At 36.4% G+C, this 23,252-nt stretch overlaps 1 protein-coding gene across 4 annotated transcripts; it reads right to left on the minus strand.

Moving 5' to 3' along the window:
- Positions 1-1,900: 1,900 nt before the first annotated feature.
- Positions 1,901-22,941, minus strand: LOC143883886 (equilibrative nucleotide transporter 3-like). Of its 4 annotated transcripts, none has more exons than XM_077387209.1 (10): positions 22,882-22,941; positions 21,647-21,707; positions 21,323-21,427; positions 19,319-19,474; positions 19,038-19,181; positions 18,831-18,936; positions 3,200-3,375; positions 2,957-3,117; positions 2,470-2,728; positions 1,901-2,180 (listed from the first exon to the last, which is right to left on the minus strand). In XM_077387209.1, the coding sequence occupies exons 2-10, from the start codon at positions 21,686-21,688 to the stop codon at positions 2,073-2,075; spliced, it is 1,257 nt and encodes a 418-aa protein (XP_077243324.1). In that variant the 5' UTR covers positions 21,689-21,707; positions 22,882-22,941; the 3' UTR covers positions 1,901-2,072. The 4 variants fall into 4 exon arrangements, with proteins under 4 accessions (XP_077243324.1, XP_077243321.1, XP_077243322.1 ...); XM_077387206.1 differs by having other exon boundaries at positions 22,824-22,918; XM_077387207.1 differs by lacking the exon at positions 22,882-22,941 and adding an exon at positions 22,751-22,816.
- Between the last annotated feature and the right edge of the window lie 311 nt (positions 22,942-23,252).

Genomic DNA, 23,252 nt, shown 5'->3' on the forward strand with positions numbered 1-23,252 from the left:
CCCCTATACCAAGTAAAAATGACAACATACCCCTGAGTCGTGCAAAATGACTAAAATACCCTTATGACTTAAAAATGATCAAAATAACCTTATATAGGGTAAAATGAATAAAAACCCTAGGATCATGAAAATTTATCGAAATACCCCTATATCAAGTAAAAGTGTCCTATGGCTCATGAAAAATGATTAAAATAACTAAAAATACCTTCATGAGATAAAAATGATAAAAATATGCCACATTAGGTAAAATGATTAGAATACTCCCGGGTCATGCAAAATGACTGGAATACACCTATACCGGGTGAAAATGACCAAATACCTTGAGTCATGAAAAATGACTAAAACACCCTTATAACATAAAAAATTATCAAAATACCCCCATATAGGGTAAATGACTAGAATACCCTTGGCTCATGGAAAATGGCTGAAATGCCCCTATATAAAGTATTTTAGGGCTTTTTGGTTTTGTTAGATTTCAAATTCAAATCCAAAGAGCATCCAAACAAAAACAAGATTAATTTAGATTTGAAATCCGAATCTATACGTGGTCATCCAAACGGCATTATTTATAAATTTGTGAAATTTAAAATTCTTGATTTCAAATCCATGGATTTTGGAAATCCAAATTCACCCTTAAATCCAAATCCAAGGGGTATCCAAACGAGCCCTTAGTGTATTTCCTTTTGAAAACAATGATAAAAGTGTTATTTTTGTAGGTCGGCCATAGGGAAAATCAGCCTAAAAGTGGATTGATCATTTCTAGAAAATATTCATCACTGGAGAAGCCTAACCAATCCACATTATTAGAAGTTGTAAAAACGATCGATCCAAACATTTAAAAAAAAAAAAAAAAAACAACTATATTAAGCATGAGACTAGCAAGATGAATCCAAGAACAACATATTTTTGAGATGAATCCAAAATTACCCTGACTCAGCTTGCACAGACGACATATGTTGTTGGTGAATGGATTTGTTGATCTGATGGGCCTTCACAGGGCGTCATCTCTACGTGTGGTGGTCCATTTGAAAGATCTCATTTGAGAGATTAAGGCAAAGATTCAACTGTTTAAACACATCTTTTTCAATTTTCATTATGCTTTGATCAGAGTCTACAATCATCCATGTGGGAATATTTTGCATTGCATACTAACACACGATGACTGTCTTCTTTAGGGGTCCTGCTCGTTTAGATTAGACTCAAAAATTAATTTTGAGTTCAATAATCGGTTTGGGGCCCACATAGTGCAAGACCTAGAAGATTAATGGTTTGGATCACCAAAGTGATGACCACTTTTACTTTTTCACATTTTTTTCTTCGAGGACTGTCCACGCAACAAATTTTTGCATCACACGATCTTAGCCATCCAAATGGTCCATTATTGAATCATTCTTAGTCCATAACATGGGATCTGCTAGGGACCGTCCCAGAGCGCATTTCACAGGATGGATGTTGCATGAGCGAGCAGCCACGTAGGCTCACTCAGTTAAAACAGTGAAAATGTGGATTCCCCTATTTAAGCGGGGATGGGGATGGGAATGGGAATTAAAAGAATTTACCCGGAGCGGGGACAGGTTGGATGGCTGTGCCCCACTTTGAAAACGGGATTCAATGTGGAAAATAAAAACGGGAGTCACATGGCAGTTGATTTGACCCTTTTTAAGATGTATTTATTGCTTTTATGGGGATTTGAGTTCCCTTCCTTTGTCTTTTAGTGGAAGTGGCTCAAATGGTCGATGCCCGTTAATTTTGACAAAATTGGATCCCATTTTCCTAGCAGTTTTCTTTATAAAATTACATAAATATCTTTAAGCAAACATGTTTCATTTTTTAAAAAAAAAAAAAAAAAACCTCAAAGCTCTCCAAAAACACTAAATGAGATGAAAGGGCGTCCCATTGGTAACAAAAGTGTACATAACACTTCTCTTTTATATCTTCCACATGTTAGATTTTTTACATTCACAAACTAAGTAGTTCATATAAAATCAATGGAAATACACACTTTTCCTACCTATATAAATGAAGCAGCAGCTTAAATGAGACTTGAGACATATTCTAACTTCAACTAAACCTCACCACCCTTTGCCTATGAGCCACAACCAATCAAGTGTGACCCCTGAAAATATACCTGCCAGGAGAAATAACACCAGCAAGTTTCCCAAGGCATTTTGCTCAGGTCCCTGCAAAAACCAAATTCACAAACAATACTTCATAACAAAAAAGAACTATCATTCTTATCAGCTCATATTTATATTATAGTAAAATGTAGATTTTTTTTTTGAATGGTATTAAAATGTAGAATTATGATGCAATTAACCATACTCACAAATATTTGCCCCAGGAGTTTCTCGATAAGTTTATATCTTGGGAGATTTTAATTTTTTTTTGTCACTTTCAGATTTATATCAGGAAAGAGTCACAAGTTTATATCCGAGATTTTAAATAGTTGGGACTACGCAATTAACTAACCTTGTAACCTTTTGGTGCCTCTGTCATGACACAGATGGTAAGATAACCATTTGTTAATCCTAAGAAGGATGTGAGCATTATCATCCAGCCTTGGTCTCCATATTTGGCCGTAAAGTAGAATGCCGGGATGAGTAAGAAGCGAGAGAGAATCGCAAACATGAGGCCTTTTCTTGACACGATCTTCAAGCTTGGTATAAGGGGAATGTACCTCGAGATGAGATCAAACACATTATACATTGCTATCAAAACAAGAACATACCTGAAAGACAACCACAAGACAACATGAGATCCGTGAAAAATGAGGAGCGTATTTCCTTAAGAGTGTTTATTAAGAGTTACTAGGGTCACTAACAGTATTGAAAGGATTTTGGGCCATCAAGAAGAGGAAAAAAACAGTTTAGCATAGAGTCAAGAACACACATTTATGAAAACCAGATGCTAAAATGCCCAATTCATTTGATTCTGTTTGATCGAATCAAGGATTTACCATGAACCAAGGCTGTGGGATCCAGTATCTTCAGATAAAAACCCAGGCAAAATTGATAGTGTCACCACATATATCAGATACAAATCAGCCGCATAATCTATGTTTTGTAATAGCAACTGCTTGTTGCTCAGACGCTCTAGCCGCTTAGGGTCCTCTTCAACCTACAACAAATCCATATTCAATTAAATACTATGGCATCTTGGCTTTGAACCAATATCAATTATATAACCAACAGGGATTTACACTTTGGTTAAGTTCCATTTGGACGCCACCAGCAGCAAGATCTGCTGAAACTGTTGCAGAGCCTTCGGAAGCTGCTTTTAGACGATAGTACTTCACGATTGGCAGTTTGGGAAAGACAAATGCATAAAGAAGAAGGCTTAGTAGCTCAAAAGCTATTGATATTGCGAAGAACATTACTGCAATAGGAAATTAGATGGAAGAGTCAGCAGGAAAACTCTATGAAAGTTAGTACAACAGTATCATTAAGAACCACAATTCTCTTCCATAGCTGGACTTTTGCATGGGCTGATAGCTGATTATTAATGTATAGTAAATAATTAGAACATATTATCAGATGCCAAGTTGTTCATGATGTTAAGAAGGATCGATATACTGTTCCTAATGTTTATTCTCCCTCCACACATTCCTTCCAATGGCTGTAAATAAATTCGTTCTGCAAGATGATAATGTACAAAACAATCCACTGGGCAAATCCAACATTATGACTTATCATTTGTGGCAAGAGATAACAGCAATCCTCAATCTAACAGATCAACCTGGATCAATGACTACACCTATGTTTTTTATGTAATTTTACAAGTTTATGAAGACACGTCTTGATGCGGTGTGAAAATAAAAATTATTATTGAGTGATATTTTATCCTTAGGAAACATATTTCCATAGACAATTAACCAAAAGTAACAGGTTCAATCCAAAGCTTTTGTATGCCTATATTTGAAGCTTTGGTAAGACCAGTTCAAATAGCTACATGAATGCTAACATCATGATGTCCACCAGCATCCAATGAAAATGCAGAGATGAGCTCCTCATCTGAGTTTCTGGAAGGTCCTCCTATATATCCCTGTAGACACCCCATTTTGACCGAACCCCTTTTGCACTTGATTTGATTAAAACCCAAGTAAATCTATGATCTGGTGACCCAAATTCGTCCTTAGGGTAGGTTAGAGACCCATTTAGATCCCTCTAAAATTTCAGAAAAATCCGTCGCGATTTGCCTAGCGAACAAGCGAGGTAGGTAGCTTAGTGTAAAATAGTGTAGCAGCAGGGGTGTGCATTATCCTGGCTAGGAGGTGGCCTGGCGGAAATAAAGCGTGTCTAATCTGCAGGGAGAGGTGTCCCTGGGCAATGGAAAAGGATAAGAATTTATTTCTTAATATTTCATTAAGAGTTTTACTTGCGGGCCACTCATTTTGATATAAATAAAGTTGAAATAACATAAAGAGGGGTGTTTGGAGGGAACTTATAGGGCTAAAAATTAGGGGAGTTTTCCTATAAATAGCAGTCCAACTCCTCATTTAAAAAAAATAAAATAAAATTCATTCATTAGAAAAAGGGAGAGAGCTGAGAGATTTTTTTTCCCCCAAATTTCCCTAAAAACCCAAACCCTAGCTCCGATTATCTTCTTCTTCTCCGGCCATTCTCCAGCTAGCTCCGAGTGACATGATTCTCTCGTTTTCCTCTTTGTTTTGTTTTACAATTACCGATTCCTTCCTGATCTGAGCTTAATCTGATCCGATCTTCTCTTTCCAAACCCTAGTTCTTCCTTCTTCCTCTTCTCCGATCGTTTATCTCGGTGATTTGCAGGAGCTCCGGCTGATCTATACTTTTAAAATCCTCCTTGTTCTTCATTCTAGCAAGAGATTTTTTCTAATCAAACCCTAACTTCAGGCTTAAGAAACCCTAGCTTATATCTGAGAAGTTGAGATCAATTTTTTTTTTCAGATTTCGTTTAAGGAGATAAGTTTGTCTTGGAAATTGTGCGAGTTCCAACAATTTTGAGATCTTGAGAATCAACACATCATTTGGTTCAAAAAGCTTCGATTGAACTGAAAATTTTGATCAAGAGCTCAGGTAAGTACTATATATGATATTTTCTTTTTGGAAATAGTGACTTAAAATGGAGCATATATATGGATCTGTTGTTCTATGTGCTTCTAATGGATGTAGCTCTAATTGATTTGATGATGTATGATCATTTGCTTTTGATTTTTAAGTTTTGAATGGATTCTATTTAAGTTGATTTTCCATACATGGGAGTTATTAATTTGTTTTATGAAGAACTGGATTTATTGCTACAGGTTGTAAGTAAATTCCATGTGAGAAAAGCAAGTTCAATGAAAATTTTAGTTGATCTCATGAAAAACAGAGTCTTCATTCATTTTCGTCCAGATTGAAATTAGAGGTTTAGATTAAAATGATTTGTTGTATTACAGAAGGTAAGATTTTCCGTGTCGGGAATAATTATCTGATGATTGCATAATTTTATGATTCATGCTATAAATCATTGAATCTGTATAGGATTGCATATTGTTTAATCTCAATAAGTTAACTTGAGCAGGAGATTTGTAGCAGGTATGGTTGCTAAAAGACAAGGTAGGTTAGGATAATGGTAAAAACAGGGCTATATAGATAACATATCTGTGCAATTCCCGCTATAAGCTTCTGGGCTGTTTTTAAATCACGTTTTTGGGTGAGTAAATGACAGAATTAGGAAAAATGGTAAACTACAAAGTTTTAGGTCTTTTCGATATCTTTCTAACAATGACTCATGGTCGAAATTTGGAGCTGTGGGTAAAAAGTTATGGCTGTTTTGGTAGACTGTGTCTGTTAATCCTAGTTTTTTTTTTTCCTTTGAGTTCTATTTCCTGAGTTTTCTATTTGCGTTTTTATTGGTTGCTGTCCTCTGATTTTGTTGCTGATTATTTGGTGTTATATAGTTATAGTTTGGGTTGAATTAGTGTTTGTTTCCAGCTAATAATCAAATGATTTGTTTCAAAAGGTTTAAAGTAATAGCATATTTTTTATGAGAAACTGTTTTCCCTATATCATCATGTTGAGATTCTGTCCAATTTTAAATTAAAAGAAAAAAAAAAATTTCTAAGGCTTCATCCATGTATGTCGGATCCTTTTTATTACCTGGAAAGTCATTTTTCTTGGCTACTCTTTTACCTAAATGTTGGCTGTGAAATGCTTTTCAATGAAATTCCCCAGCAAGGCCAAGCTATGGTATTTGGTCTTTTGGACTATTTTTTTTTAGCTAAAATACTTGAAAGATCAGACGTGTTAACGTCCATATACAGGGTTTAAAAATGAGTTTTTATGTGGTGTAGTTATTGGGGAAAGATGTCAGCTCAACCATGTTTGATAATCGCATAGCCCAATTTGTCTCTTTTCTTCCCAATTGTATTACAAGGCTTTTATGCTTTATTCTTGAATGATGAACTATGTGTAGCTTTAGCAATGGTACAAAATTTGTTTAGCTCTATATTATCTATGAGTTAATTTAGCACAGAACCTGCATTTATCATTCCTCTAAAATATTAAATCTATTATTACATTTTGTGCTAATAAGAGTACCAACTGTATTGACTCAAAATGGATATCCATTTTCTATATTATTCAGTTTAGTGGTTGACGTTTTTTATATTTTGTTACTGAATTCTACCTCTTTCGGACCCAAGATGTGCGGTCTCTAGTATAGGAAAATCATTATAATAGAGTGTTCATAGATATCTGTGTTAGTGTTGTGATCTGTGTTGTTTTTTTTGTTATTTGGGTTACCTTATTTGTATAAGTGATAATAATAATATAGCTTTCTTAGAGATATACAAATTCAGGTTGTTCACATCTAAGTTAGCCATGTTTGTAATAGACCTTGATGATTTTTTCTTTTCAAATTATTAGATGAAGGTATGATCAGTTCAGTGGTAGAGATATTATTGTGATAAGGTCACTCCCTTTAGGAGCATGTATTCATTCTATTTTACTTTGACAATGGTACGGCTAGGGACACCATATTTTGATAATGGCATTATGTTTTGTCCTACGAGTATGATTGGATCTACAATGCTTTCATCGACTTATGTAAAAACAAGAATCAAATTCTTTTTATATGACAAGCTGTGAGTACAGTTCCAGGGTTTAAAGTAAGTTTACATGAAAGGTCATTTAACCAATTCAATGTCTGAAATATCCATAAAAAAAATCTCTCTAAATTTATTGGAAGATGTAAAATGTCTATGTTCTCTAGAGTTCTTTTGAATTCTCAGTTCTTAACAGGTGAATGTAGTGTTAGTGGATTTATATCTTATGAGAAAATAAGTTCATTTTTTTTACAAAGAAAATGACCAATGGCTTTAAATTGATTACTTTGTTCATTTAATGGTTTTGATTGCTTCTATAAAAGAGAGTTCAGTTATTATTATTATTATTATTTGTTTTTTCTTAAATAGGATAAAGATGGGGTTTCCTATTTCATTTGTAACTTTATGTATGATCAGGATGTCCTTTCTTATCATATGGCCTGTAGAAAATGACATTGTTTTGAATGTATTCTGGTAGGTATATAACTCATCTTATTTTTTTAGTAAGCTTACAGGAGCCCTTTGGGAATTGTGATAATTTGTTGATAGTTTTCTTTTTAATGATGTCAAACTATATGCCTTCATATGAATATTAAATCATAGCAAGGCTGATATTACTGTCCATTATCATAATCATCATTTAAAATTTATTGAAAAAAAATAAGGGTAGCTTAAGAAAAATTTTGCTCTATAAGAATTTGGCTTTCCCTTTAGTTTGGGTCTCGAAGAAGAAATTTATCAAAGTCTTATATTGTGCAACATAGTATCATCTTTTAGAGCTTTATATTCTAACTGTGAATAAAATAGTTATTCAGATGCTTTAATATTGATATGGATATGATTAATTTGCAAATTATAAAAGAGAAAACTTCTTTGAGAGGTGATAAATGTACGGCATATATCTTTTAACCTCTTGATTATGAGGTATGAAATTTTCACGTATGATTTGTTACAATTATGAAAGAAGAGAAAACTTTAGTACTTATTAGTTGTTTATAAACAAGAAGTTTAAAACATTCATATAGATTAGGTGTTTGTGTTGTCATTAACATTCATAATTGTGCGCGTTAAAACTCTTTAATATGTGTCATGTATTCCTTTATAGAACATACTTAATCTTTGAACATTTATCTTTTCTTCATTGCAAGGCTATGATAGCGCTAGCCAGAGCCTCCCCTTTTAAGAGACATGCTTTGTCTCTTTAGATAGTTTTTACCTTAGAAAATAAGTTTTGCCTCATTTTAGAGAAGTATACCCTCTTAGGAGGCTTGTTTAGCCTCACTGGTAGCATTCCTTTATTTTCTCTTTTGATCTAGGAGGAGGCTTGCCTAGTTATTAGACCCTTACCCAGGCGATGAAGGAGTTAGCCCAAGCCCATCACTTTAGGGGACTTACTAAGTCCTAGTAGCATTCTCCCCTCTTTTATTTAGTAGGCTAGCCCAGCCTTTTAGATGTCTTTAGACACTTGTCCCTTCATTGCGAGGGCGATGAAGGAGTCATCCCAAGCCCCTCTTTTAGGAGAAATTGTTAAAGTCCTGTAGCACCCATTTCTCTTCATTTTAGAAGACTTTCCAAGTCTTTCAGATATTCCCTTTAGACATGTTTTATCCGATTGATGTTTCATTTGTTTGTGATCATGCTAGTTTACTTGTTTGTGACCACGCTGGTGTACCTGTTTGTAAGCACACTAGTTTACTTGTTTGTGAATCACCCTTGTGTACTTGTTTAGTGTATTTATCTCGGAATATGTTCCGAACTACTTTGGCTTGATCCCTTTCCATAGGGTACGTAGTGCAGCTTGAGATCCACATCTCAGGTCCAGCCAAACCTTTTAAAAAAAATAAACATAAACATTTTAAACCTTCAAAAAATATAAAATTCTTCAAAACCTTTTTTTGAAAAGATCTTCCCCTAGAGTTAGGAGTATGTCCTAGCTGTTTAGGGTGTTTTAGAGTTAGGAGGCTGTCCTGATTTGTATTGATATGGTGTGTCTTGTCGTGTGAGTGTCCCTAGAGTTAGGAGGCCTCGAGTCGATCGGTTAGATATTTAGTCGAACCGATGGCTAGACTAGGAAGCATATAGTCAGCTTATGGTTTTCATTAGGTTGCATAGCCTGGATACACATAGGATATAGGGCCCACCTGCATTAGCTTAAGGCTAACCAACTTGCATTAGTTAGGGCATATAGAGAGTCCTGAAAATTACAATTCACATGAATTTAAGCAATTATACAAAAAGCTTTTAAAAATCAGTCGAGTCTAGTGGATCGAGTTTAGGATAGCAGTTCTAGATGGTTAGGCATCGTAGTTTAGAATAGTTCATCGAACTACGTTAACTCCGATTCTTCCCGAGGCCGGGATACTTAGAGCAGCTGGGATGGACGGCCATCTTGGTCCGAGTCAAGTCCTGCATTAGAGTTTTAGGATTTGCCTTGTCCAGTCATGTATAGAGTTGATTTGTACTGTGTGTTTTGCTGTGTTTTCTTACTTTCTTGTACTGATCCTATACTTTTAGCTGTAGCGTGCATGTGTTTGTCCACTGGAACTTAGACACTCATTAGGAATGTCACTCATAATCTAGCTATGCTTAGGTGGCACACTTCTTTCATTTATCTTTTGTATGCTTATTATTTCTATTCTCAGGAAATGCATGCTTAGGTAGACGACTCTAGAAGATTGTTCCCATTTCACATGATTTTACCCAAAATTCTTTGGATCTAATAATAAATGGCATAAGAGACCAAGTGCTTTCACTCGGACGAATTGGAGGCGCTCTTCGGACCTTCTCCATTCGTAATCAGGCACGAACCCATTCATTTCTGGTTATCCATGGTATACAGAGCATTTTTTTTTTAGGATCCATGGCCGTATACCATGGATGGCGACTCTGAGTTTTGTTTGTTTCGAGAGTTCCTTGGTAGAGCTCTCCTTCACGTGGATGAACCGAAAGGACCGATGGGGGAACTCGTTTCCTCGCCGTCTCCTTCGGATCGGGGTCCACAATCCCAAATGATCCTCTAAAGATGCATGTGTTAGAGGTAGAAAGTATTGTTAGTGTTCATCATAAAAGGAACACGGGCAACAGATCTTTGGCGGTCCAACTTTGAGAAAATCACAATTAACCATATGGATTGAAATTGAAACAGTAAAGGGAACATACCGAAAGCCGAATATCGTTTTGCTATCACTAGAAGGATTCCATTCCGGTATTTCTCCTCACTCCACAACAGACGGTGATGGGGACCGACTTCCTCTCTTTTTTTGCCGTGGATTGCAAAGAGAAGGATGTAGAAATTGTTGTGTGCAAGTAGGGACCGGATGAGAGAATAAATAGATATTTATGGGAAGAAACACAACTCCTCATCACGCTGGTTCCCTCCCCAAAAGTCTCTTACATTTACACCCCTTCTTTTATGGCTTTTCACTTAATGCCTTTTCACAAAACCAACTAACAAAATGATCTAGGCCGTTGATCTTGCACATGCTACATCCACCGTTAGGATAATTTCCTAACATTCTCTCACTTGGCGAGCAAGATGTTTGAGCCAAACATAAGGATCATATCTTTAAGTTAGTTAGATAATAAACACAACATTCCGTTCGGCAAAAACTACTAACAATAAACCATGTAACCATTGGGTCACCAACTCTACCCAATAGCCTACCCCACGATTATATCATTAGTAATACTTACTAACATGAATGTAAATGCATACATGCATAAGATGTAAATATGGTCCAAAACAGTCTACAGACATTCTACCTCTTACTCACAATCCATTTACGTAATGTGCATAAAATGGAGCGGTAGAAAATAATATATATCAGAATCATAAAATAAAATGTGATCACAACAGTGTATCTCAATACCTAATGCAGACTCCCACTGTCATAGGCTATCAAAAGTGTCAACCAACCTTATGCGCACTACATGCTCTCTGAAGAGCTTTGGTGACAAGCCCTCAGTCAAAGGATTCGCCAACATAAGTGCGGTGCTTATGTAATCTTCAGATACACACTGATTCTGAACTTCCTCACGACAATATGTCAATACATTGACCCCATTACTTGATTTGTCGTTCTTGGAATTGTAAAACCGCAGCGGAATTATCACAATACATTCTCAGTAACTTGTCGACTATCAATAAGATAAAACCCTGAGACAAAATTCCGCGACTTCAAGGCATAGTACAATGCCTTGAAGTACACAATAAACCCCGTACCCAAGGTGGAAGCAACTGAGTGTCAATTTGACATTCTTCCACGATTTAGGATTTTCTGCAAAATGTACTAGAGCAGAACTTTAGGTGTTCCGACAACAGTCGGAATTAGATTAACCAATCACACTAGGGTTATCTCATTTACTTTATGTGAGCATTAAACCTTTAGTCCCTTACAGACAATATATAACCTTTTGGCAAATTTCCAATGTCCATACATAAATAACATTGGTACTTTCTAAATTTGCCCACCATATAGGTTATACACAGATATGTGCAGATTTAAACATTCAATAGACCCCAATTGCGGAACTATTAGGGAACCACTTTATCTGCTCCTATAATGAATCGATCCTATGACCTTGGAACTGACTGAATATATCACCCTTAACTATAGGAACACTACAAATGGAGTAATTTATCCATGTTCAATACTTAGGACTTTACCAAGATAGGCTTTCTGCAATCTTAGCAATCCTCGAGTCCCAACTAGGTGAATCTAAACTCCTATTATGTAGGATACTTCACCTGAATTCTTTTGTATGAATATCATTGAACATGGTTAAGTACTACTAGCAAGTAGTATACCATCAACACATAACACGAGGAAAATAATATTACTCCTCTGACCTTAAGATATATCAATTATCCTGTGACAATTCCTTAAAACTTAATATAGAGAGTACTTGATGAAACTTTATGTACAATTGTCGGGAAGTCTGCTCTAAACCTTAAGCAGAATCTTTAAGTCTACAGACTATGTGCCTCTTTCCTTAGCCTCAAGAATTGTTCGGTAGTCGTCACCACCAAAACATCTATAATGTGGGTTGTTAACTTATATGTGTCTTTTAATGTTCCAATGAGCATTGGTACCACCTTCTCTTGGATCACCAGTACCGGTACTACAATCTGGTTCTCCTTAAAGGTGATTTTACTAAAGACACTACACTCCCACTAAGGTCACCATCCTTTAGAAGTCTTGGCACATTTAATCCCGACAATATACGTACTATGGGTCAATCAACAGAACCTAAAACCCTTAAATACTTTAAGTTAATCTATGAAATTGCAACTTATGGTCATAGAGCTTAATCACTATATTCGTGGTTTATAAACTGTTGCCTCATGTAAACAACCCAAAGTTGCATGTTTCCTAATTTCAGCTTCCTTATGACCCATAAATCTTAAAGGGTCTTAGGCACAGCCTTACTTGGATCACAAAATACATGGGTGTTTTAAGAGTTTTAACCCACAATCTTAGGCAACAGAGAGTTGCATAAATGACCCTTATTGTTTTGATCGTTTATGTCAAGTTAATTCTCAACTCTTACCTTATAGATCACAAACAAAGATAGGGCCTCCTACTTCTGATTAGAGAGACACATTTAAATATGGCTAGAAAATTTAACCAAAAGGGTAACACCTTTCGCCACCAACTGTCAGAGTCCAAAGATCCAAGATGTCATTGTGAATGACCTTTAGTAGATCAATACTCTTGGTGACACCCTAAACCGATTAATCTTTGTATATTTCTCCTTCAATGTACCCTGTATCATTGTTTAAATCGGTAAAATCAAGTGAATCTAGAATTCTTCTTTTACCCAACTATCCTCAGATATGTGGTTAAAAAACTTAAGCCACTGATTGGATAAATTCTTATTCACGCGATTTCACTTATTTCTAACAATACTGATTATCTCATTCTAATGCAAGGTGGACCAAGTCTGACCTTGAGAGAAGTGCAATCCAAGTCAATAAGGATTGCCCTGAAGAGAACCAAAATCACTAAATTAGAAATGGAAAACTAGAGAGAATCCATTATACTTCCAGACCTTGATTCATAGCCAAAGGAATCAAGTTTTTCTAGAATAAGGTTTCTAGTTCATATGAAACCAAAATTTCAGAAAAGAGTGGCGAGTAATAATGGATTCAACAGCCACCTTTATTCCATTTCCCGATATAATGGTATACTCTCCTCTACTTAGCACCTAACTCGCACCAAGACCTCACATAGAATTCTAAATGTGAATAGTAATGCCTTAATCTATTCACAAATCTTTTTCCGGAGTACTTACGAAATAGAAATCATAATATACAAAGATATGGTATTAATTCCAGGCCATATCGAACTCAAGGGATCCATACTTTATGTGTCATTTATTATTCAAGATAATGGCACTTGATACCAAGTTCACTCTCTTTAATTGATAATGCTAAGACTAGTCTATATCTTTAGGACTCTAATGTTGCCATTTAAAATAACCAAGAGGTGTGTCGAAAGTGAGCACAACCAAGGTTCTGAATCTAAAGCTTTTCAAAGTGTGCTCAAAACTACAACTTTGGTGAATATACTTTAAGGTTATCAAAACACATCATAAGGGTATTTGCAAGTGCTTCCAATGATCCTCTAAAATATTCACTAACTACATTCAAGAACTCCTTTTCATTTTCGAGTCTTAAAAAAATCTCGAATTGCATAAAAAATGGAGGTCTACCATTACTACTAGAGTGATACTAACATTGAACTCCCACTATTCATAAGCATCTTTTAGATGTGGGTCTAGTGAGCCTGTCATTCAATGATACATAGTTTAGCCTTTTGTAGTGCAGATCTATTCCATCACTTGCTAAGGTTTCTGACCCACTAAAGTACTCAACATAATCGGTATCTAGAAAAGACACTAAGATACCAACAACTTCAATGTCACAGACACAGACTTGCAGTTCCAAACATGCTCACTTCTTATAACACCTATTCAGTCCACAAATGAAGTTTAATTAACTCAATCCACGATTTTAATCAATCCAACTAAAAAGAATGACTAAAATGTATAAAATCATGATGATACATAAGTGTGCTTCTAATTAGATACCATATGTGCCATCGTGGGCCGTCCGTTGGGTCGTGCCATGATGCAGAATTGGTTTCTACTTTAGAAAATACAATACCATGATTATGAAGAGACACCGGTGTATCACCGTGGGTCATCCGTTGGGCCGTGCCACGGCACACAATTGGTTCTCACATACAATACTCAGTCAATCTATCTTAAGGAAAAATTAGTTAGATTGCCCAGAATCATAAAAAAACACAAAAATGTGACCCCGACGAAACATCAGACGTGTCATTGTGGGTCGTCCGTTGGGTTGTGCCACAACACACAAACGATTTTCAATTTAGGAAATCACAATACTGTGATTCTTGCGAGACACCAGGCGTGTCACCGTGGGTCGTTCGTTGGGCCGTGCCACAACACTCAATTGGCTCTCCCATGAGACCAACTAGGGCCAGATAACCCTATACTTGAGGCGCACATCACCGTTGGGCAGAAGCATAACCCCAAACCAGGTTACCCAGGCCTAGCCCTCTCACACCACCTATTTGTGCAAAACAATAGTCATCCGTTGGGCTAAGTGTTGCTCTTGGACAAATAGTCGTAATTGAAAGTGGTTCATAGTCCATAAATGTGTCATTGTATGCGACACGGTTCTCAAAATTAACCAGTTAACCTTAAGCGATTTCGTTTCCCAGTCGGAATCGCAGTTCTTTGTTCATTCATTTAGTGACCAATCAAAATAAGATATAGTTCAATTTCAACTAAAAATAATGAACAACATAATAAACTTGTGTATTCAAAACCAACTTTCAAGTTCCATGATCAAACATAATTCAATGTTTTAGGTTTTAAAAATACACACTATCAGTTTATTATAACCATAAGCTTGGGTTTTAAGCATATCTGGCATGAACTAATGTGCATTCAAGTTAAAAGTTTAGTCCCAGATATGATTTCAACTAATCATTTTAACCTTTAAGTTATATGCAAAACATAAAGCATATAAACAACAGTTCTTAAGTTAATAATTAGAAACCAAAGGTGTTCATTGACTGAGTTTTAATCATTAAACAACATCAAAACTTTACATAACTGGGTCTCTATGGCATTTAGTTAATTCTTTAAGAGTTTGAAATCAAAATTAAACTCAAGGCCCACTTTAAAAAACCCAAAAGTTATAAAATTACACTGGAATTTTAAAATCCAGACTCCGAACACCAAAACAGACCTTGGAAACGGGTTCAGAATGGTCTAATACCATAGGAATGGTCTAACCCAAGTCCAAAACCCCAAAATATTTGACTTAAAATCAAACTTACAAAACCAAAAGTCTTGATTTTACATATAGTGCTTAAATACCAAAAATGACCTCAAAAATAGGTCCAGAACGGTCTATAACCTTAGGAACCAATCTAATCCGAGCCCAAAACTCCAAAACTTTTGACTCAAAACCAAATTTATAAAGTCAAAGTGTTAAAAATACACTATAAGTGTATTATATAGTGCTCAAATGGTAAAATGGATAGCAAAAATGGTTTCAAAGGGTTGCAAAACGTTCAGAACCAGTTTTACTTGGGCTAAAACCCTAAAATATTTGACTCAAAAACCAACTTGAAAAATCAAAAGTTTTTTAATTTACACTATACCTATATGATACATATACCAAATGCCAAAACTGACCCAAAAAATGGATTCACAAGGGTGCAAAACCTCCAGAACCGCTATAATTTGGCCAAAAATCTCACAAAAATGGGCCAAACCGAGTCAAACACAGATTTGGGCCGTTTGGGCCAATGGGCCGGTTCAGGTCAGGTTGGGCCAAGCGGTCTGGTGGGCTTAGAGGGTCTACTGGGCCCTTTTTAATTGAAAAGCCCGTCGCGGATCCTTGATGGGCCCGCGCAGCCCTCCAAGCCCGACACTATTCATCGTCTTCTTCATTAAAATAGTGAAAATTTCAGCAAAATCCGAAAAAACACTCAAAGTTCGATTTATTATTGCGGCTTCGTTTGAAGTCCGATTGAGGCTCACAATACGCCGTTGGACTCGTCTCTCGACGAACTTCGTAACCACGGTGGGAAATCTCCGGTCGGACAAGCCGGTCGCCGGCGGCACATTATTTTCCGGCGAGGTCCAAAACTTCCCCAAAAGTTAAAATTTTCATCTTTAATTCGCCGCCAAACGGAATCTAGACATCGGATCTACGAACCGTTTGTTGCGTTGGATTCATGGGAACACAAGCAACGTTTCAGTGCCATTTAATTATCGATCCGACTCCAGAATTGATGGCGGCACTCAAAATACAAGTTTTCACAAACCCTATTTCAATCACTTTTAATGCGATTTTCTCGCCATTTTCTCGCTGGAACCGTGGCTCTGATACCACATGTAAGTGTTCATCATAAAAAGAACACGGGCAACGGATCTTTGGCGGTCCAACTTTGAAAAAATCACAATTAACCATATGGATTGAAATTGAAACAGTAAAGGGAACATACCGAAAGCCGAATATCGTTTTGCTATCACTGGAAGGATTCCATTCCTGTATTTCTCCTCACTCCACAACAGACGGTGATGGGGATCGACTTCCTCTCTCTTTTTGCCGTGGATTGCAAAGAGAATGATGTAGAAATTGTTGTGTGCAAGTAGGGACCGGATGAGAGAATAAATAGACATTTATGGGAAGGTTGTGTGCAAGTAGGGACCGGATGAGAGAATAAATAGACATTTATGGGAAGAAACACAACTCCTCATCACGCTGGTTCCCTCCCCAAAAGTCTCTTACATTTACACCCCTTCTTTTATGGCTTTTCACTTAATGCCTTTTCATAAAACCAATTAACAAAATGATCTAGGCCGTTGATCTTGCACATGCCACATCCACCGTTAGGATAATTTCCTAACGAGTATTTGCAAGGGGTCAGCAAGGTGTATTTTCTTCTCCATCTTGATTGGGATAAGCCAAAATTCGTCAATATGGATGAATAGTTTTTGTTTTCTTCTTGATATAAGCTTATTTTAGGTTGGCAAATATTAATTCGTTTTTTAATTTCATTAATCAAATATTTGAGAGAGAGAGAGAGAGAGGCAAACTCTAATCAAATATTTGAGAGAGAGAGAGAGGCAAACTCAAATATTAGAGAGAGAGAGAGATCATCCATATTTAGGATGTTTTTTATAGATGTTTTTCATTGGATCACCAATCCCATAAAAAAATTAATAAAACGTCACTCTTTGCTATGCTTATTTCAAGCCTTGAGATATCCTTGAAGGTTTTGAAGTTCAGCATAAGATTAGCTGCAATTTTACATGGAATATTAATTCGCTTATCTTGATCAAAATATTAATTCGCATTTCTTGATCAAAATTGTTTCTCATGAATGTTTCTTCATGGAATTAAAATTAAAAAGTGACTTAAGAAATTTGAGTATTAGAGATATCCATTTGACATGAATCATGTAATAGTGTAGAGCTCAAGTCAAAATGGAATATTGAATTGATATGATTATTACAAGTTACTATGGGCCCAATGATAAAGCAAGATGTGATAGATAATCATTTGAAAATTTCTTCTTAACATCAGAGCATAGAGAGCAGGGGTGTGCATACTCCATGTCCATATTAGGAGAGTGTAGGAGTGTAGATAGTGCGATTACAAAACTCATGATTACACAGATAGAAACATACACACACACAGACATGGAGAGAGAGAGAGAGAGAGAGAGAGAGAGAGAGAGAGATGTTTCTGACTTTTCCTTGAATATCTATACTGATTAAACGCTGACAAGAGAGACGGTTGGAGCAGTTTTGGATTGATCTAAAAATAACACGTAGTGTTCAATGCAACCTACGTGAGCCCAAAACAACTTCAAACCAAACAATAAAGACCACTTGTCATGGGGAATATTAACCATGAACTATAAAACACCCATGAGCATACGAAATTTGGAGATCCATGAGAGTAAGTAGCTAAATAGGATCCTTCTTCTAGATTTTTGAGCCTTAACCTAGGGAAAAAATAGAAACAAAAAGGATAATGCACTCAATGTGGTTGTACATAAGTTTTGTCATATCGATCTGGTTCAATAACAAATCATGTGGTCCAAAAATACTAAGGCCAAGGAAAAATACTAAGATGGAGTTCAACCTAGCAGTTCCCTTCTGAGGATATAGGGTGCACGAAGCCCATCTCTTAAGATATTTCAGAAATTACTGTAGCAACATCTTCCAAAAAATTTCAACAAATTATTAGTCTTGAACATATCTAGATAAATTGGCCTACCAAAAAAAAACAAGATAAATTGCAGTTATTGCAAGTTTCAAACCAGACATGGTCATGCACAAACAGCAACGTCTTTTTCTTTTTAAAATAAGCATATAAGAAGAGGGATAGAATGCATGGTAGATAAAAGATAATTGTGTGGGTCGAGACATCAACTTTCTGAACATCTCCAAAGAATTTTGTCACAAAATGGATTATTGACCAATGAGACCACATTCTATATTAGTAAAGTATATATTGGGATAAATTTAATGTGCATTTTAAGACAATTTTGGGCTTCAACTAAATTCCAATTTCTCAAAGTGCACATTTAATCTTTATGTGCTGCTAAAAGAAACTATCAAGCAGTTACACAATCGTATTGTATAATTTATCGAAGAACTGAAAAAAAATCTTCAAAAGCAATCTACATAATAAAAAAATCACACATACATGCTCCTTTGCGGAGACCATCATTGGTGTTTTCAAAGGCCGCCTTTGTTATGAGCCTCAAAGCAGATATTAGAGCCCCAGAAGCTGCCAAACCAGCAAAAAACGACTGCAATTCCACAAGAGCAAGAAAATTCACAAAATTGGAAATATGATCGAAAAAGGAACCACGAGGAAAAACTGAGTATGATGTATGATAAAACATCTTACTTGCATGAGTTCAGGGGCCATAAAAGACAGGTCACCAACCATTCCCCCCTGAACATAAGCATCTGCAACTCCAAAGGCTCCACTAATAACACAAATACCAATAAAGGTTCCAATCCCTCCTTTACCGGATGTTGCCAAATCCAACTACATTGGGAAAATATATTAAATCGGGATGACGTTGAAGCAATGATTTAATAAAATGGAAACCAAATTATCTGGTAAAATTCAATAAATTGATGTAATGCATGACTTGAGGAAAGATTACACGGAAGAGTACTTACAACAAGAACCGATAGTGTACTTATGAAGAAAAGTGTATATCCAATTAAGTTGCGCCGTCTTGTATTAAGCTTTGCCTCATTGTATGCTAGTATTACCTGCGTTCCAACTGCAAATGGTTGATACATCATAGGAAGTACTCTTGGAGGATGATACTTCTGCATAGAGACACCAGCAGCAAGAAATATGTTTATTATATGATATTCTCCTGTAATCCTATCCAAGGCAACATGTAATTAGCATGTCTATGTTGACAATACATCATCAAAATACTAACCATGATAATAAACTACATGTATAAATCTGTCGTTTAAGGCAAGGTTCCTAATTTGCATTCTGAAGAAGTGCTATAAATCTATAATGCAATACCGGAAGATGTAATCACAGTACTCCTAGAAGTCCTTGGCAGTCCAACTCCCAAAAGGAATGAGAAACCTCTAGAATTCCAAATAAATCCTACTTCTCTATATACCTAGCCAAAATTCCAAAATTTAAGGTTCCCTCATCTGTAAAACAAGGTATAAATTTATTTTTATTTTTTTTTTGAGTTGGTAAGTGTAATCTTAAAACAATAGCAAAACTAGTTAATAAGATCACTAATAGTACAAAACCAAAATAGACTATTCTTGTAAAGTGTAATTCACAACTAGGGCGGCAAATGAACCGAGCCGGATCACGAACATGTTTGGGTTTGGCTCATTAAAAGCTCGGCTCGGGTTTGTTCGTTTAATAAGCGAGCCGAACCCGAGCCCAAAAATTAGGCTCGTCAAATAAACGAGCTGCACTCGAGCTTTGTATAGTTTGGCTTGGATAAGCTCATGAACTTTTTAGGCTTGGTTCATAAAGCCGAGCCGAGCTTTAAAGCTCAGATTATGTTCGTTATATTACTATAGGGCCTTTCAAATGAATGCTTTGGATCATCCTAACAAAGTGGGCCCCCATGTGATTGGGCAAGCTAGCTCACCATAAGTTTGGTGAGCTTAATACATAGATGGGGGACAAATCTGCCCATTTTTGTCCTCCACAAATGGAGGGGTTAGGATGATCCTATGGAGCTGATTTTTGGTACACCCCTTATCTATGATAAGGCCTTGTAAATGAATGGTTTGGATCACTCCCCAAAATGTGGGACCCATGTGATTGGGCAAGCTAGCTCACCATAAGTTTGGTGAGCTTAAGCTCACCAACAGTTTCCTCATATATATATATTACTTAATGGTATTAATCTGATGTGTTTACTAAACGAGCTGAACCCGAACCCAACCAAGCTCGAGCCTGGCTCGGCTCAGCTCACTAAAAGCTCGGCTCGGGTTTGTTTGTTTACTAAACGAGCCGAGCCGAGCTTGAGCTTTGTTGAATTTTGGCGAGCCGAACACGAGCCCATAGTGGAAAGCTCGTCACGAGCACGAGCCGAGCACGAACACCCCAAAGTTCGGCTCGGCTCGGCTCGTTTGCAGCCCTAGACACAACATACAAAATGGGGTTCTGAGAGAAGATGACATCTGTTAATAATTTTCTCCAAAAGAATGCCCTGAACTGTATGGAGATAGCTATGGGGTCCTTTTTCCTTTCTGAATTACCCTTATTGCTACCTAAGAGAATCATTGCAAGTATCCTGTAAGAAACAATCCTATCACTCCCAAGAAAAGCATTTAGAAAAGATATCTATAAATTCTACCAAAAAGAAAAAAAACAATCTTCAAATCATCTAAGACAGAAACAGTTTTTTTAATCCAAACAACAAAATATTGATGAGCTCAACTAAAGTGGTGAAAGACTAAAATACGAGTCTAGCAACAAAGTAGTGTTTAGCTACATACAGTAGTGACACTACAAAACAACCATTAGTGTGCACAAATAGATAGCTCAAAAGCATAAACATAAAAAGGAGTCAAATGGTCACAGACCAGAAACACGTTTAGATAGTAATCTCCGATTGTCAACACACTGCACAAATAAATAGCTCAACAGCATAAACAAAAAAGAGGAGTCAAATGGCCACAGACCGGAAACACGTTTAGATAGTAATCTCCGATTGTCAACATACTGTGCCATGCCACAAGGCTCCCATTTCCTAGAAACCAACATACAACCAATGCTGTATACTTTCCCTGGAAAATGCAGAAATTGAATATTAGTAATTTCTTTAAAAGTTGCATAAATTATCATCATAACAGAGTTCCTCCGTGTCTTTATGACTCGGACAAGAACGCGGCTAAGGTAAAAAGAAGTCGACTTGGGGAGTCCACAATGACTCTGGGGAGTTTTGAAACTATGCTTGATATAGAAACTGTACTTTATATAGAAACTATAAAACTCAAATCACAAACCTCAAATTTGCCCTGGGCTTCTTTTTCATCAGGGGTAGTCATGGCTGCCTCTCGCCAACTCCTATGAACATGGATAAATTAGTATAAGACTATATAACAATAGAATTACTGCCTGACATTGGCCCTGTTCGTTTGAGAATATGATAACCGATGGCGAACCCCAAGACCGATTTGAGTCCAATAATCGGTCTTGGGGCTCGCCATCGGTTGCCACAATCTCAAACGAACAGGGCCTTTGTAAATCAGCCTTTTCTAGAAAGGGATGTGAGTATTGCCTCAAATTTGAAACTACGACTTTGGCAGAATATTCAAACTATTAGATCCCATAATATAACTTTCTGAAATCAAGGTAGCAATATGATCAGAAGCTAAATGATACGATAAATATTTGGGACAAAACCTCAATAATAAATTTGGGTTGCCTACATGTAGAAAGAAATCAAACTCAGAAAATGACCTATTACTATATTAGAAAGCTGGGGTCGACCGTTGCCTTCGATAAAACAAAGGCCATGTTCTTTTTGGATTTTGAGATGAAATTGGATCCAAAATTAGACGCAATTTTGAGTTCAATAATCAGTTTTGGACTCAAAATCAATCGAAAACGAACAGGGCCTAAGAGATTTGGTAATGGATTAAGTAATAAGTACTTTTTACCCATTGTTAAATCCATAAACCTACCAAATATGCCTGATACATCCAACTTGGTAATTTGTAATTCATCATTCTACAAAACATTTATGAAATCTACTCATACAGGAAGCATGGTTGGAAGAATTATAAGCTCAACAGTGGAAACATGGTTGGAAGAATTATAAGCTCAACAGTGACAGGAATACTAATTTTTCTTTTGGTAGTCCTAATAAAGCAGGTTTTAACTTTTTAACAACTCTTTTAAAAACACAAAGCCATCTAAAGCCAACAAGAAAAAATAATAAACATGTATCAGCTCCAAAACGTTTGAACTGTAAACTTCCAGTCAGAAAGGCCATGGGAACTGTCACTTAAAAGTTCAATACCTTCTGATATTGTATAACAAAATCTAAAGATCTGAATCTACTTCACCACCAGCTCAATGAGGAAAAAACCCACAGAAAATAATACCTGAAAACTCTTCAAAACAACAGAAAGCAAAATACAAAAGAAAATGCATTCATCATTCGTTCAAAGAACAGACCTGAAATTGAGAGAGAGCAGTGTAAAGAGATTGAGAAAAGAGAAATGAGATAACGCACTAGTTAAAGGCTGGTGGAGAACATAGCTCTTTTGGGATTCCGGAATATCTAGTTATTGATTGAAACGAAAAAGCAAAAGATGATTCTTTCTAAACAAAGCCCCACCGTTTCTATTGGCTTAAAATAGTGGGGTTCAGCTATCTTGACATGGGTCCCACACATTTGGACCAATGGGAAGCAGGGCTGTCATTATCAAACTACCATGCAAATTAAAATAAAAAGGAAAGGAGGACCAAAAGAAAGGCAATCCCGACTCATATGGGAATATACAGCCATGAAACCTTTTAATTTTCCTGAAAAGGATCTTTCCAAGTGGCTTATACTTTCTGAAATGCTAAGGAACGGTCGGTGTGCACTACGCACCTAACGTT

Source organism: Tasmannia lanceolata, unplaced genomic scaffold (assembly GCF_043159265.1).
Source record: "Tasmannia lanceolata isolate RefF3 unplaced genomic scaffold, GAP_Taslan_0.1 ptg000008l, whole genome shotgun sequence".
Classification (NCBI taxonomy): Eukaryota; Viridiplantae; Streptophyta; class Magnoliopsida; order Canellales; family Winteraceae; genus Tasmannia; species Tasmannia lanceolata.

Coding starts and splice junctions, on each gene's coding strand:
- LOC143883886 (XM_077387209.1), bottom strand. CDS start 21,688: ATGACTACCCCTGATGAAAAAGAAGCCCAGGGCAAATTTGAG. Junction 21,428..21,646: donor AAGCCCAGGGCAAATTTGAG/GTTTGTGATTTG, acceptor TGCATTTTCCAG/GGAAAGTATACAGCATTGGT. Junction 2,729..2,956: donor TCCCACAGCCTTGGTTCATG/GTAAATCCTTGA, acceptor GTTGTCTTTCAG/GTATGTTCTTGTTTTGATAG.